The sequence below is a fragment of the Lissotriton vulgaris genome, chromosome 5, assembly GCF_964263255.1.
Source record: "Lissotriton vulgaris chromosome 5, aLisVul1.2, whole genome shotgun sequence".
Taxonomy (NCBI): domain Eukaryota; kingdom Metazoa; phylum Chordata; class Amphibia; order Caudata; family Salamandridae; genus Lissotriton; species Lissotriton vulgaris.
The window spans coordinates 1,557,481,709-1,557,496,875 of NC_141693.1; the positions used below are offsets into that span (position 1 = coordinate 1,557,481,709).

Genomic DNA, 15,167 nt, shown 5'->3' on the forward strand with positions numbered 1-15,167 from the left:
ACTCGCAAACACCCAGATGCTGTATTCCTCCGACATGCCACTCCCCAACACTAAATTGCTGCCTATAAAGGGGGAAAAGCTGGTACAGAAGACCTACACGAAGTTCAACATTGTCAAAATGGGAGACTTTTTCCCTGCGGGCCACATATTTGACCCGGAGGGCGCGTCTATTTTTCCTGATGCGACGTTCATGGACAGGTTTGTGCTTGCCAGGCTTTGGTCAGCATTTCGAGCCAAGTTCCCTGACTTACCACTGGAGTCCCCGTCCTTCTCCCACTTACAGTGGTTATAGGTAGTAGCAGAGGGGTCCATTTGATCTCGCAACTATATAGAACATGTGCTGACTTGATCACACTAGATGATATTTAATGTTATGTGAATTTTTTGATGAACTTTTATGATTTTAATTAATCGAATAAAGTGGTTTGACTGACTGACACTAGATGATAGTAGAGTGCGGAGTGCGTGGGAGGCAGATTTGGGCAATCCGATATCTGATGAACAATGGACAGCATGCTGTCCAGAGACTAAAACAGTATCCATATGTAGCAGACACAAGCTGATCCATTTCAAGTTTTTACGCAGAATATATGTCCCCTCAGTCAGAGCACACAAGATGGACCCCAATAGACCTCATCACTGTCGGCGATGCCAGTCCCCCCAAGCAGACTTCGCATACCTGGCTTGGACATGTCCATGCATACACGCATACTGGGTGGACGTACACCACACATTGAGCAAGATTATATAGTTACAGGTAAACCCCCTGCTTCAGATTGCACTCCTGGGATATGTCGTTCAACTTCCTCTTAAAGTTCGACGATTTGCTGCCATCGCCTTGCTATTGGCCAAAAGAGAGGCAGCGATACACTGGGGGGGTAAGAGAGCTCCCACAAGTCAGAACTGGCTCCAGAGCTTGGCGTCCTGTTCTATGAGGAGCGATCAGTATGCAGACACAATCCCCCCTCCTCCAGACTTAGGGACATTTGGGGCCCCTTCAAGGCTTACCTTACAGCACAGCAACAGGAACACCCCACACAACAGGAACAGTGCCTTGTACCAACTGGAGTGAGCTAAACTGCCGCATACATAGCATGTATTGCTTGAACTCTGATACACTCACTATATACGGCTTTCGACCATTCCTGCTCCATAGGCAAACAAATAGATGGAGGGTGCAGGTGATTCCCTGGCAGCGTAATTTGGGGCATCAACTGAATTGGGCCGTAACTGTATTGTTTGCATATTGTATTGTATATCGTATGACCTGCTATGTATTGAAGATAACTAATGCTGACTTACCATATGCATGTAACCAATATGCCCTTTTATCTGAGTTCAGTGCTTTGCTTTGTCTTTCACAAACTGCTAAATAAAGTTAAAAGAAAATAACTGGCAATAAACACAGAGTAAGACAATTCATTTAATTGACCATGAAGTTAAAGAGATTTTTTTTGTTAACAATTACAGATAAGGTAATTGGTTTTATGTATACTTTTAGAAAGTGGACATTTTCTTGGTTAACTATCTTGTGCCTCTGCATGCCTGTGGAGTCAATGTCTGATTTTGAATGGCAGGAGCTTGTTTGTGCATTCACTCTAGACAGTCACACAAAGGGAGTTGAGGTGTGCCCTGCATATCCTGATGGCCCATCACCAGGCGGTCACATACACCTAAATAGGGCCAGGCAGGACAAGAACTTGTGCACTGCAAAGACAATCCTTTGGAGAATGCCTACTTCAAAGTCAAAAAGGGGTATAATTATTGGGCCTAAAAACTCAGGCTTTTAGAACACTTTTGATCCAAGAGGAGACTCTGCCAAGATGAACAATTGGAGAGCTGTCAGGAGGAGTACTGCCCCTTTGCTGTGTTTGCTTTGCTGGGTTGGCCTGCAGTTTATGATTATGTTTTGGAGACTAAGGACTATATTTTTGCTTTGGTATCCTGCTTGAGAAGATTCTCCAATGGCTTGTGTGTGCTTGCCTTCCATTAAAGACTTCACCTGCAACTCCTGAACTCCTATGCTGGGCTTTCAGACCTCCCAAGTGGGGCCAATAGGAATTCTGGGCACTTGGAGGTGCTTTTGCTTGTTTAAGAACCGAAAATTCACTCATCTGCCCTTTATCGCTGTTTTTCCTGCTGCAAGCTTGTCGTGCGGTTGAAAAACCAATGCATGGCGCAGCACCTGTTTGAGGCCAGAAGAACCACCACAGTCCCAGTCCAGAGCACCGTGTCCCAATGCCCGAGACCCCTGCTTCAACTCTGATACAGGCCCTGCTGTGCGGCTGAAGGAATCAACACATCACATGCTCGCGGCTGGGAGTATCGCCACAGCCCCTGTTTCGCCACATTGACCGGTGCACCAAGTCTATATCAATGCTGGGGTTCAGTTAGAACGGAGGCCATGCATCCAGAGAAACAATGCATCACCTTCCCTCACAGTAAGGAACCGACACATCACCTACCCTACATAGCAGTAAGGAACAGAATCATCACCTCCCATGGGAGCAAGGATCTGACGCATCACCTCCGCTGCAGGTAAGGAACCAATGCATTGCTTGCATCACCTTCCCTGCGCCTGTTTTCATCTTAGATTTTGACGCATTCCAGGTACTTTGTGCTAAAAGTGGTGCACCCATGGTTTCCTACGGACTGAACTGTTTGGAACCTTTTAAAAGAGATATCTTAATTTGTGTGTGCTGCATTTTTGTGGTTTTGGTCTAGACAAAGAGTGGTTATTTTTCTGAACTGGGGTGGTGTCCATTTGTGGTGTTTTCATTTTGTTACTGAGTGTTTATATACAAATGATTTACACATTGCCTCTGAGATAAGCCTGACTGCTTGTGCCAAGCTGCTAAGGAGGTGAGCAGGGGTTATTTTAGCCGTGTAATCCCCTTACTCTGACCAGAAGGAAGAGTCCCTACTTGGACAGGGTGCAAGCCACTACCAACTAGAGGCCCCCATTTCTAACACATATTTTCCTCCTAGGGCTTTGAGATGATGTAGTGAAGAGGAGTTGGAGACCTCACCTTCACAACAGGGAGGAGCTGGATTTAATTCCAAAGCTGCTACCTCTGACTGCTCAGTCATTTCCTCAAACGTTGCGAGGTCCTTTGCTACCATTCTTCTCCTAGAATGGGATGGCATATGCTAGCAAGGCCACATACACAAAAGAGGAGTAAGAGCACAGAAAAACAAATGGCTGGTGTAATGGCGGAAGAACCAGGCTATGACTAGGGACGACAACGATGTAAGCATCCTGGACACGTAATCGCAACGTAAGACCACGTAATGGGAAGGAGCACGTAGAGAAGGATTGCCATGGAAAAAGCCCGACACCCTCACAGAGTGCAGAAAGAATTGAAGAAGTGGCTGTCTCACCTTGATGAAGTAAGGAGTGGAGGGATACTGTCCACCACTTGTGGAAAAGGGCTGCAGGAATATTGACCCATTCACTTAAACAGAGGTGCTCACGGGCAAAGGTAACGCCTGGTGAGTTTATAATATTTTCAATCATTCTACTATATAACCAGCGTTTGACTACAGGTAGCCGCCCTCGATCCCTTACCTTTTTGAGCAGCAACCACAGTGAAACTCTGAAAGATTTATGGAATAGAATTTCTGTGTGTCCCATCCCACAAATGACTTATTCTACTAGCCACAGGTGTTTGTTTGATTTCTTACTAGTAAAAATAACAGACTGCAGCATTTCATAATGATGGTTAGCAAGGCCACCTAGAAGCACAATTTTTAGGTGACGAGTTACCAAGGTCCTTAATTAGGTAACACAAATGGAAATAATTAATGATTGGCATGATCGTGTTTATATTGAATACATGCACGCAGAGTTGTTAACACACAGAGAGATAGTTCTCTCATATGTACAATTGATTATGACTGTTACATTTCCATTTACAGGTATTACCGAAGGGTGAATAGCAGCCCCCAGACCAGACTGGGTCTATCCTCAATCTACTAAATGAAGGTAGGAAATTAGGGGTATTAAAGGGATCATAGGTCCTGACGAAAGCCGAAAGACCCTTTTAAGGCTATAATAAATCAGCTGAAACATGTTGATAAGCATGCAGATAGGATGGATGTGGGGCTACTAATACTCCCCAACACCACCATCCTATAATTATTTTAATCCTGACCAGGAAGTCCAGGAATAAAAATGTAAGCGGGCATTCCTAGGCCAGTTTGAAATTTATATTTCTGCACCACTATTTTTTACATATCCCTATAACTTTGTGTTTGTGTTGTCTTTATCCTCCCTTTTTCTCCACCCCAGGTGCTGGTCTGGGTAGGGGTGTCGATAGCAAGCCCGATGATGAAGCATGCCACAATTTGTGGGTGATTATACCAGGGGAAACCCAATAGACCCTTGTAGGCTTGGGCAATGATTCTTTCAGGTCAAAGGAATGCTACAAGGGATTTGTTTGTATAATGTTCTGGCTCAGTTGGGAGTCGTATCAATAATATCTAACTCCAGTGTACCAAATATCACAAAATGACAAAGAAGGAATTAATCAATGGAAGGAGAAGGAAACACGGAGAAAGTATAAAATATGTTATTCAAATTTTTTATATAGATTCAATAAAGTAAATTGCAATTCAGAGTATGGGGAGACATACATACAAAGCAACAAAGAAGTGAAAAGGGGTATATGTAACTTCACCACATCAGTTCACAACTTGAACATCAACTCCAGTCAGTTAATAACAACAACCACAAGAAATTAATTAGTGATGGTTGTGTGCTTGTGCACAAGCAGCATAGAAGGAGATGATGAATTTGTGGGTGGCGGCAGTTTTCAAGTGTGTGCCACAAAAACACTAGCCATTTGTTTTTCAGGACTCCTACTCCTCTTTTGTGGATGTGGATATTTGCTGGGGAGGTCGGTGCAGGAGTGTAACCTCCCCCCCCCACCCCAGTTATTTCTGATTAATATGATGGCGAGTGACAGCCACTAAGTATCTCATCTCCAAAAGGTTGGCACTCCTAGGATGGTGAACATGATTCCAACGCCTGAGTACAATGTTTACTGACGCAATGCTGCTTGTTGAACACCTTCATAAGACCCTAAATCCCATTGTTAGCCATACCCAGAGACTGCAGAGATTGACGCTTAGTCTTTCTCATGCACATCACAGAAGTAGCTTAAATAATTTCATTGGGCAGATGATAGAATCTAGTTCGAACCTAAGATGCTACCTAAGGTCTTATTCACTTACTTCACCTTTGGACAACATTCCTTGTATTCCTTTTCGCACCACAACCACTATGAGCTCTAACAAAAATACTTACCTCTGTGCGTCCTCAAGTAATGAGAGTCAACCCACAGAGAAATGTGGGCCAACGGGTAAGAACAGCAACAGTGTTGCTGGGATATGCCTGCTTAGCATTGCCACTGCCACCTAAACTGAGAAGAGGACCTCCCACCCATCCTAGTGCAAATCATGGAGGACTCGACGGTGCATCTGCTTAGACTCTGGGATTGAGCACCTTCCTGCCCTAATCAACAACTAACTGGGATCAAATCCCTCAAAGCACTTAGTTAACTTGTATTAACACCTATTAAATGGGTGGAAAAGAATTCATGCCAACAAAAGGGCACTTAAATTGTTCTTGAAAAATAATATAGTTATTCTATGTAGTCTTGTGTCCGCTACACATGGATACAAGATATCAGAGGTTTCTGAGTGAGCTGGAGGAAAAGACCTAGGTTGCTATCTTAAGAAAGAGGACAAAGGGAATGCAACCAGAACTATTTTCATGGTTAGGTTAGGGAGTGAAGGTGGTTGTCTCTTAGGGATGGAATTATGCCAATGTCTAAGTCCAATACCAAAGAAGAGAGATGATACGGCAATGTTTGCAGAGATGTAGGATCCCCGCTAGGGCCCGAGGTGTGGCCACTATGACCATATAATGTAGTAATATGATGCCACCCAATCTATCTCTTTCCTTCTCCTAATGTTTGTTTGTAGGAATCATCCTGCTTTTTTATGTAAGCAATTAGTCCACAGGAAAGAAGCATCTGTGTCTGATAAAGCAAAATCACTCACTCACTCATGATTCTGGTCATCCAAAATCTTATGCGCGGTCTGTACTCATTCACTCGTGGTTCCGGCCATTCAAAATCTTATCTACAGTTAACACTCATGCACTTATGATTTCGGCCATGCAAAATCATAGGTGTGGTAAGCACTGCTCCAGGATCATAAGACAAGGGAAAGTCAATGTGTGCAAATCTGTTGGAGAGACTCTGCAATTGGATCTGAAGCCGCAAGAGTTCCAGTACAGGACCTGCCTGAAGCTGCTCTGGGGACACAGTTTGGGCGCCCATTCAAGAAAGTTGCAGGAATCCATCATCCGAAGGTCATATCACTGTCCTACACAGCACTGTGCAAGACACAGCAATTCTCAAAATTTCCCATCGTTCTATCTAGGATCGGTGGAGTGGAAGGGATCTGCTATTGGTCCAAGACATGTATTGTGAGATAATGTGATTTTTAAGAGAGAACATCCACTATCATCAGCATTCTAAGTTAGACAGAGAACAATCACTCCAGAGGAAGGCCATTGCCTGGTACAATGTTTGTATCCCACTGTCCCTTGGTGCATATTATGGCATGGTCAATTTTAAAAGGCTCAACAATTCTGTACAGGATTTTGCTATCCGTATCTCAGAAGAGATAGCCCTTCCAGTGACAGACCATTGGTATATTCTGGCATTTCCCTTCCACTTTCTTAGGCGAAAGTGTTAACTAATGTCCGTTTTTCCAGCCATAAATATGCAATCAAGGCTTTCACTGTCATTACATCAGGTACCATAATAAGTTAAATCTCTCTTTGAAAAAGGTCCACTTAACTCTTTCTCAGACACATACTCAACTTTTCCATGTTGATGAAAGAAAATGTTTTTGGCATTTATCTCTGTCTGAGATGAGAAAGTTGTGTGATGGTTCCCATTAGTGTTGGCTCTTCAAGCTGGAGGAAGTTTGGGCGATGAAGAGGTGTCTAGTATGTTGTCTCTGTTAAACTCCTGCGATTCACCTCCCTTGCTGGCATCGTTGATAAAGTCCTTTTCCAGGTCCCTCTGTGATTTGGTTCTCCGGTGCAGCTCCCCAACTGTGCCCTCAAGCAACTTGACAATGAAGTTCATACCAAACACCCTGATGAAGTTGCTGGCCGCAAAGGCATAAAGCACTGGGTTAATGCTGAAGCTGATGAAGGCCAGAGTGGTGGCTAAAGCTCGGCTTGCCTTCCATGCATGCTTAAGCTTCTCTGCCATGTTCCCTGTGGCCACTCGGGAGGCCACCTGAATAACATTGACCACATGGTAAGGCAGCCAAAGCAATGTGAAGGTCAACACAATGGCCAGGATTAGTTTTTCAGTACGGATCCGTCGTCGGAACTTTGTGGCCTTCAGTTTCCGTATGATGAGAGCATAGCTCGTACAAATAATTGCTAGAGGGACTAGGAATGCTACCACAGTCTCGAAGGAGTAGTGGAAGATGGTGTGGCGGCTAGAGGGATGGCAAGGCTCACAGATCAGCATCTTGGTGTTTGCTTCTTCGACTACTTCGCGGTAAGCAAAGGCTGGGATGGACAGCAGCATGGATGCTACCCAAATACCAAGCAAGACTTTCCTGGCCACATGCTTCTTGCGGATTGACTGCACTATCCAGGGTCGGGAGATAGCCAACAAACGATCAAGGCTCATCAAGGTGATGATGAAGATGCTGGCATACATATTGACGCAGGCGAGGTAATAAACAATCTTGCATATGACACGGGTGAAGACCCACGTCCTCATGATTAGGAATGTGATGAAGAACGGTGTCAGTATCAGTACAGTGCCATCAGCCACGGCCAGGTTGAGGATAAGAATACAAGTGACAGACTTTTCTTTGCCCCTCATCTTCCCAAGGATGCTCCAGATAATGAAGACATTGCCAGGTATTCCAATGAGAGCAGCGAGCAGCAGTACGACAGTGCCTGAGATACTGGAGACAGACGAGGTGACCAAGGTCTCATTGTCAAAGCTTTTCACACAGTGGTTCATGACTGTGCCTGGTGCGTGTCTTCTTCCTGCAGTAGAAAGGAAGAGAGAATAAGGAGGCATTAGAGAAGCTACGGCATGAGTTGAAGAAATTCAGAATGTAAGGTTCAAGTGAGAGAAAGGTGTACAGGATAAGCGGAGGAAACGTGCGATCAAAAAGAAAGGAACCTGCCAGGGAGCGACAGTGCAGTAGGATGGTCTTAAAAAAATAAAAGATTTTGGTGTGGCAAACACTACTTCAGAGACAGACCAACATGATAGGCTGAGCAATTCAAAATCAAGAGGGTGACCCTGTAGGGGAGAGACAGATCAACAGGCTGATCAGCAATGAAATCAGGATCAAAAAAAGGGAGACTGCAGAAGACAGACAGGGTAACAGGGTAAGCTGAATCGAAAGCAGACGTCAGATGATGTGATTTTGCATAAAACGAACAGAAAAACACCACAACCTTCAGCACTCTCCCATTGGGTCACTAATATCACTAATATCAATCCCCGATGCACCAACATGAGTTCCAAGCACACTGCTGAAAACACCCAACCTTACACCCGCTCACAGGTTGGTACATCACTCTCTGAAGCAAAACCAACAAACCCAAACCCTGAAACACTGGTACTGTCGAGAAGTGGCCTCTGATAAAAATAGATCACTGATCATAAGAGCACTGGTGCATTAAACAGACACGCACAGAGACCTCACCACTCTCAGTGCAGCAAGCTCAAATTGAAAATGTGAAATCACCCAAGCCAAATTTGACTTTCATTGGCATACAATCACAAGACAGCAATCAAACTGTTCATGCCATCCTGCATGAATATGCAACTAGATCCTGCCAGTACACACTCTCTACAGAAATAAACTGCCTTCAACAAATACGTCATTAAAACAACATCAACCGTACCAACAATAAAACTGGCAACCAGACCTCACCAAGTCATACCAAAGAGGCAAACATTTAAGCCGTTGTCAATAGACAACAATGAGTATGTAAACTCCCTTAAAGGTACCACGTATAAAGTCATCAAAATATCTACTTCCATCATCAAACTTCTCTCACCAAAACCACTACAACCAGGCCTGAATTCACCATATACATATTCCCGGCTAATGTGTCAATACAGCATGAGATATCGAATAAGTGTTCAATCACTGACCTCCTTATTCTGGGAAAGACGCTGGAAAGAGGCATAGCATTATAAGAAGCACATGTCAACCAGCATCAAGGCTTCAGACCTAATTGTCTGGTCTCTTTCTTCCTAGCAGCAAGAAATAAAAACTATCCAAGCAATTGTTAATTCCTCAAATTCACTAAAAAAGTAAACGCGTTTCTACTTCTTCCCCCAGATCTACCATCAACATTCACCCTGTTTGCAGCAGACTTATGGTTGTTACCTCTTCGCCCTTCCTTGTCCCAGTCCATACTTATGAGGTTCATAAGTGCACAGTATCCACATATATTACCAAAATTAAAATGAACTGCCCTGAGGCTAGGAAACCCCTCCTGCGCCTCCAAAAAACTGTATGAAGTAATAACCCATTCCTGTTCCTGTTTTTTGCTTGTGAACATACAAAGGTATGACCTTTACCTATCTCAAAGTAAGCTCAAATGTAGCGTTCTTAGATAACTTGTGTCGCCCTCTGAGAGGCCGACACAGCAGGACTGCTTCTCCTGTTCCCAACAAAGGGGAGGTCCCGCGAGACTTTGGAGGGCTCCATCCTTGCTTTCCATGAGCAGGAAGTGCTCACCCCGGAAAACTCGGACCACGCCAGTCCTTGCAATATCAGAAGAAGAGTGCAGAGTTTTAACATTTACGTAAGGCTGCCAGGAATGCGCTATCAAGGGAACGGAAAATCATTGAAGAATCTAATTTTCCAGGTTTTTGTCTCACTGCTGCTATCCAATATGTCGCTTTCAGGATGAATTGCATGTGTTAATTCAGGTTGATTCCCCAGTGGGATGACTGGAAGCGCAAGGGTCTATCATCCCAGATAAGAGAAAATCACTATGGGCCATATTAGCAAGAAATTGCGAAAAATATCGCAGAGCGCGCTTAGCGCAAATATTTCCATCTCCAGCTATCGCTGGAATATATCGCCACGCTAACGTTGTATTAGCAACAATGAGCGCTATGGTGATATGTATTCCAGCGTTAGCGGGAGGGAAGGGCCAACATCGTGTCAAAACCAGCGATGTTACATGGGGAAGGGGGAAAACCCTGCTGATACGACCCTGTGGTTGTATCAGCTTAATCCACCCCCCCCCCCCCATGTTAGGTATTGCTAAGTCATGAAAATAGCAGGTGTTAGAAAACCAGCGATGACCCCGGTTAGCGCAACTTTTGACGTCGGTAACCGGGGCCAGGGCCTCCTTGCTAATAGGCGATAGGCCTGTAAGAGCCTGTTTCTCAGGTCTGTTGGTCGGAAATGCCTACTATGCATGTCATTAGCGATAAATATCACTGACATGCAAAGCGGCACCCAAACCGGTCGCTTTCATCAGAAAGCTGTCGCTAACTGCTGTTAGCGACAGCTTGCTGATAGGGCGATAAAAAAAATCGCTGCTTTAGCAGCAAAAAGTGCCGCTAAAGCGGCGATAAGGCCCTTGGTAATATGCCCCTATGTTTCATGAGAAGACCGCAGAGTGTAGTGTAGTTCCTATTTTCCCAATAGGCTCTGCACATTGTATTGTATTGTATTGTATTGTATAAATTGCTTTATAGCGCGCACTGTTACTTGGGAGTATCCTGGCGCGGTGGGAAAGAACAAAGAAAAAACGTACAAGGATCGTCTTATGTCACACTTCTAAACAGGTGGGTTTTTAGATTTTTCTTGAACTGGGCTACAGATTGACTGGAACGCAGATGGAAGGGGAGAGCATTCCAGGCTCGAGCCGCTACCACTGCAATGGACTGGCAACCTAGCCTTGGAATAACATAAGGGTCATGGAAGGCCAGCCAGTGGCCCAGAACTGAGGAAGAAAATTTCAAGGTCTGGGGAAAGGTAATCAAGGGTGACAACACTGATTCAAGGTTCATGATGAAAGACACTCTGGGCATTTCAGGAACCAACCAAGACACTGCCACCTTGTATCTGATAACTCCTAGCAGCACGGCTATACTCTAGGGTAGTATCAGCGCTCTTACACCTTTATTGCACTTCCTCAGCAGGTTGTTATATGTTTTCATGTCAGGGCACAGGCTGCTATATTTTTATGATCCTGAAACGTAACCCATCTGACATCTTAGCAATACTGAAGCGATGAGAGCAAGAGAGGAAGGGGCGGCTCGATGGTGACAAAGCAGCAGGGTCAGTATGTTGGGAAGGTCTATGCATCCCTCGGCAAAAGTGATGTTTTATTTATTTTTAATTGACCAACATATAAAGTTTAACCCCTTGTTAAAAAAGAGGACCTTGGCAACAGAGAATAATGATAAAAAGCAATTTGGGGCCATGGCCTCCAAGGGTGCTGGTCCTCGTGTTTGGCAAACGTGTAACACAACTGTTCAAGGTCTCATCCAGCCATACACCTGTTCTGAATTTTAATTCTGTAATAGATCTAATAAGGAATCTCACAGCTCACTGTGTGTGTGATCACAGGGGTTTACATCCAAAATAGTGAAGAAGAACACTTTATTGCGTGGGGTCATCTGAACCCCTTCACTGTGGGGGTAATTCCCCCGCTGTGCTGGGGGTCTGGGGACGCGCACAGTGCCCCCATGCTCATGACGAGCTCAGCTCGTCATGAGGCACAGTCCTCCTGTGCTCATGACGAGCTGAGCTCGTCACGGCCGCACCCGTTTCGTGGAACGTTCAGCACAGCAGGGGAATTATCCCCGCGTGTTATCGTTCTTCGGCTCATGACGAGCTCAGCTCGTCATGAGCACAGGAGCACCGTACCTCATGATGAGCTCAGCTCGTCATGCGCATGCAAGGTGTTAATCCAATTACACAATGCAACCCTTCAAATTTTATCAATCCCTGATAAGTGGCCGAATTTATTAATGGTTTAATATTTAAAAAGGAAAAACACACAAACCATACTGACTACTTTTCTCTGCTGGTATAGATAATTTGCATATATATGATATGACAAGATCCATTAGTATATTGCCACTAAAGATCTCTTTCGCCTGGCCAAATCTGGCTTTCGAAAAGGGGTGTCAGTGATACTCAATACAGTGGCGCTTGCACTGTGGGCTGGTAACCCTTTGGCCGGAGATTCAGTGCCACTGTCTAAATCCTTGATACCATTTACTGTGCCATAATTGAGGAAGTTATCTGATTTTGAAGTAACGTACCTGCTGGTCTCCATTTTGAGTAGTTTGCTTTGTGAAAACTGGGCCATGATGTCTTCACCAGATATTACTGATGGGAACACTCATATTCTTAATAGATCGAACTTATGAGATGGATGCACCCTCACTCGCACTTTATGTACTTTATGGGTGATTTAAACCCATTGATTGCTGTTAAAAAATCTCCCTAAAGCTTGTCCCTAGTAAAATTAGAGCGTTATACTATTCTGATGACTTAGGGATCTGCAACAGAACTGCCTCTGACTAAGTCGGGGAGGTGAACTCTGCTCCGCTTGCTGAGTTTGCAGAGTTTTCCACAATCCGCGTTACACGGAGTTTGCAGAGTTCTGAAAAAACTAGTGTAGCGGAGCAGAGTTTTGTTAAAGTCAAGTTGGCGAGCGCGAGCTAGGAAAACCCACCTCTCGGAGAAATTTTTCCTCATTCACGATCATCAGCATCAAGTTGGCGAGCCTGGAAAATCAACCCCCCCGGCGAGATTTCTCAACGTGGGCGATGAGATTTCTCGTTACGAGTGGTTGCGTATGCTCGCAACCACTCGCATGGAGAAACTGTCCATTCGCGTTGAGAAATTTGTCGCTCGAGTAAAAATCTACTTGAGCGGCAGAAAGGAAGAAGTCCCCCCTTTCGCTGTGCATGGTGCCATTCACGATGATTGCACAGTGCGGACAGGCATCTGGCACTGAAAATCACCGTTAACTGCATTTATCTAACGCACTCCGCAGCTTGCGGAGCTCAGCGTAGCGCAACAGAGGTTTTTTTGCACTTTGTGGAGTTCCACTTAGTTGAACGCTGCGTAGTCGGCCCAGGCTTATCTCTGACTTCATACTCATACCTCAAAGAACAATCTTAAATTCAACTTACAAAAGACACAATCTATGGTCCCCGGTACCAATAAGAAACTAAAGGGAAATAGTATAATGCTGACCCAGAAGTTAAAGTGATGACTGTGCAACATACTTACAAAACTTTCAAGGGATCACATCAGAAACATGCACCCAGCACATCACAGAAATACCATGCAGTTATTATCACTGTGCCCACAATTGCTTTGACCATACAGAAACAAAACACCCAACATCCAAAAAACGCAAGACAGAACACGCTACTTACACCAAATACACAACTGGGGCCACATCACACATGCAGCACATTTTCATTGCACTCTGCGTACCTTTTAAAAGGTGTGTCTGGTGCAAAGAAGGCTAATGCACCATATTTGGATGAATGTGCCTCCCCATGGCAGCGCACTCATGTGAAAAAGAGAGCGGCTGCTTTGAAGCCATATTTGGATGAATGTGCCTCCCCATGGCAGCGCATTCATGTAAAAAAACAGAGCGGCTGCTTTGAAGCCATATTTGGATGAATGTGCCTCCCCATGGCAGCGCATTCATGTAAAAAAACAGAGCGGCTGCTTTGTTTCACTGTGCACGCAGCACCCGCCTGCACTTTTAAAAGGGTTAAGAGATCCTCTTGCAGGTGGGTGCACTGAGTGACTGCACTTGATAGGATGTCTGGGGGTCCATGGGATCCCCTTTCCCCCCTCCAGAGAACCTGCATTAGGGGGCGCACTAACAATGCACCACCTTATAGGTGGCACACTGTCAGCATGCCTCCTGACAGATTCTTTGTCTCTGCACCCGTATCTATAATACAGCACAGAGGCAAAGGGATGTCCTAATTTCCATGGGGCCGTGCCCCCATGCAAATGAGGGGACACCCTCTAGTGATGGCGCTGGCACTACATGTGTTCCAGAGTTATCGGTATTACAGAAGGGGGCCACACAAGCACTTCCAGCCCCTTCTGTAATACCAAAGTGTGCTGAGGGAGCAGAAAGTGGGCGCAAACGCCCGTTGCGCCCCAGGGGCACTTGGGTAATAAGGCTGCTGGTATTCCATATAATCCTCTGTCTTGTGGCTCACAGTAGCACTACTCACAAAGAACAACACACACGGTATTCAAAAGAAAACATAAAATTGAACACCACAGACACATCCAAGAGAGAGGTCAAACCATTTTATTGTTTGAAAACAAGCCACACTCGAATCTACAACAACCACATTACATAGAGCTCCTGGAGCCTATCCATTGTAATCAGGATAGGCTAGGGGGTGGCTACCATGCCTGGCAAAAAGTAACCACCTCACTAACATACTATATGACGCGGAATACACATGTAAGATAGTCCAGGCAGCAGCCACCTCCCTCACATACCATCTGCCATACAAGATATCCCAGAGCACACCCAACACTATAATAAGACCTTTGACCACTCTCATAAAATATTTTACCCACTGACATATGAACGACTTAGACAAGCTTACTGGAAACAAAAGAATAACAAATATCCAACGATGATACAGTACACAAGTCAAATCAGACTCCACTCTACAACAGGATCTTCACAACTAAGGTTAGAAGGTTCCCATATGTCATTAGCATTGGAAGGTTCTGCAAATAGCATTACATAATGAACCATTTAGGGGGATAATACATGACAGTTTATTTGTAGGCAGCCTGAAGAAAAAGAAATCCACCTACTTCACATAATCTCTTTTCCTATGCTGTGTCTCACACAGTTCAGAGAACATAGGGTGACCATCTCCCTCCAGGTCATTACCAACATTGTTTACACTGCAGGACTTTTGAGTGGTAGTCTCATGCATTTCGGGTCTTCCAATAACATCAATATCATAACACCTATACCACCAAAGGAATACTTATACTACCATCACCAATATTACCACAATTAAAATCACACCAATGACACACAACACAAATAATAC

General features: G+C 44.7%; 1 protein-coding gene across 1 annotated transcript in view; it reads right to left on the reverse strand.

Annotated features, from left to right (window-relative positions):
* Positions 1-5,778: 5,778 nt before the first annotated feature.
* LOC147715146 (leukotriene B4 receptor 1-like) overlaps positions 5,779-15,167 on the reverse strand; it is a 119,059-nt gene continuing 109,670 nt past the window's right edge. Inside the window, exon 2 of the mRNA XM_086923628.1 lies at positions 5,779-8,095. Within this exon, the coding sequence (XP_086779754.1) occupies positions 6,987-8,069 (1,083 nt within the window). The 5' untranslated portion in view covers positions 8,070-8,095 and the 3' untranslated portion in view covers positions 5,779-6,986. The remainder of the gene's footprint in view (positions 8,096-15,167) is intronic.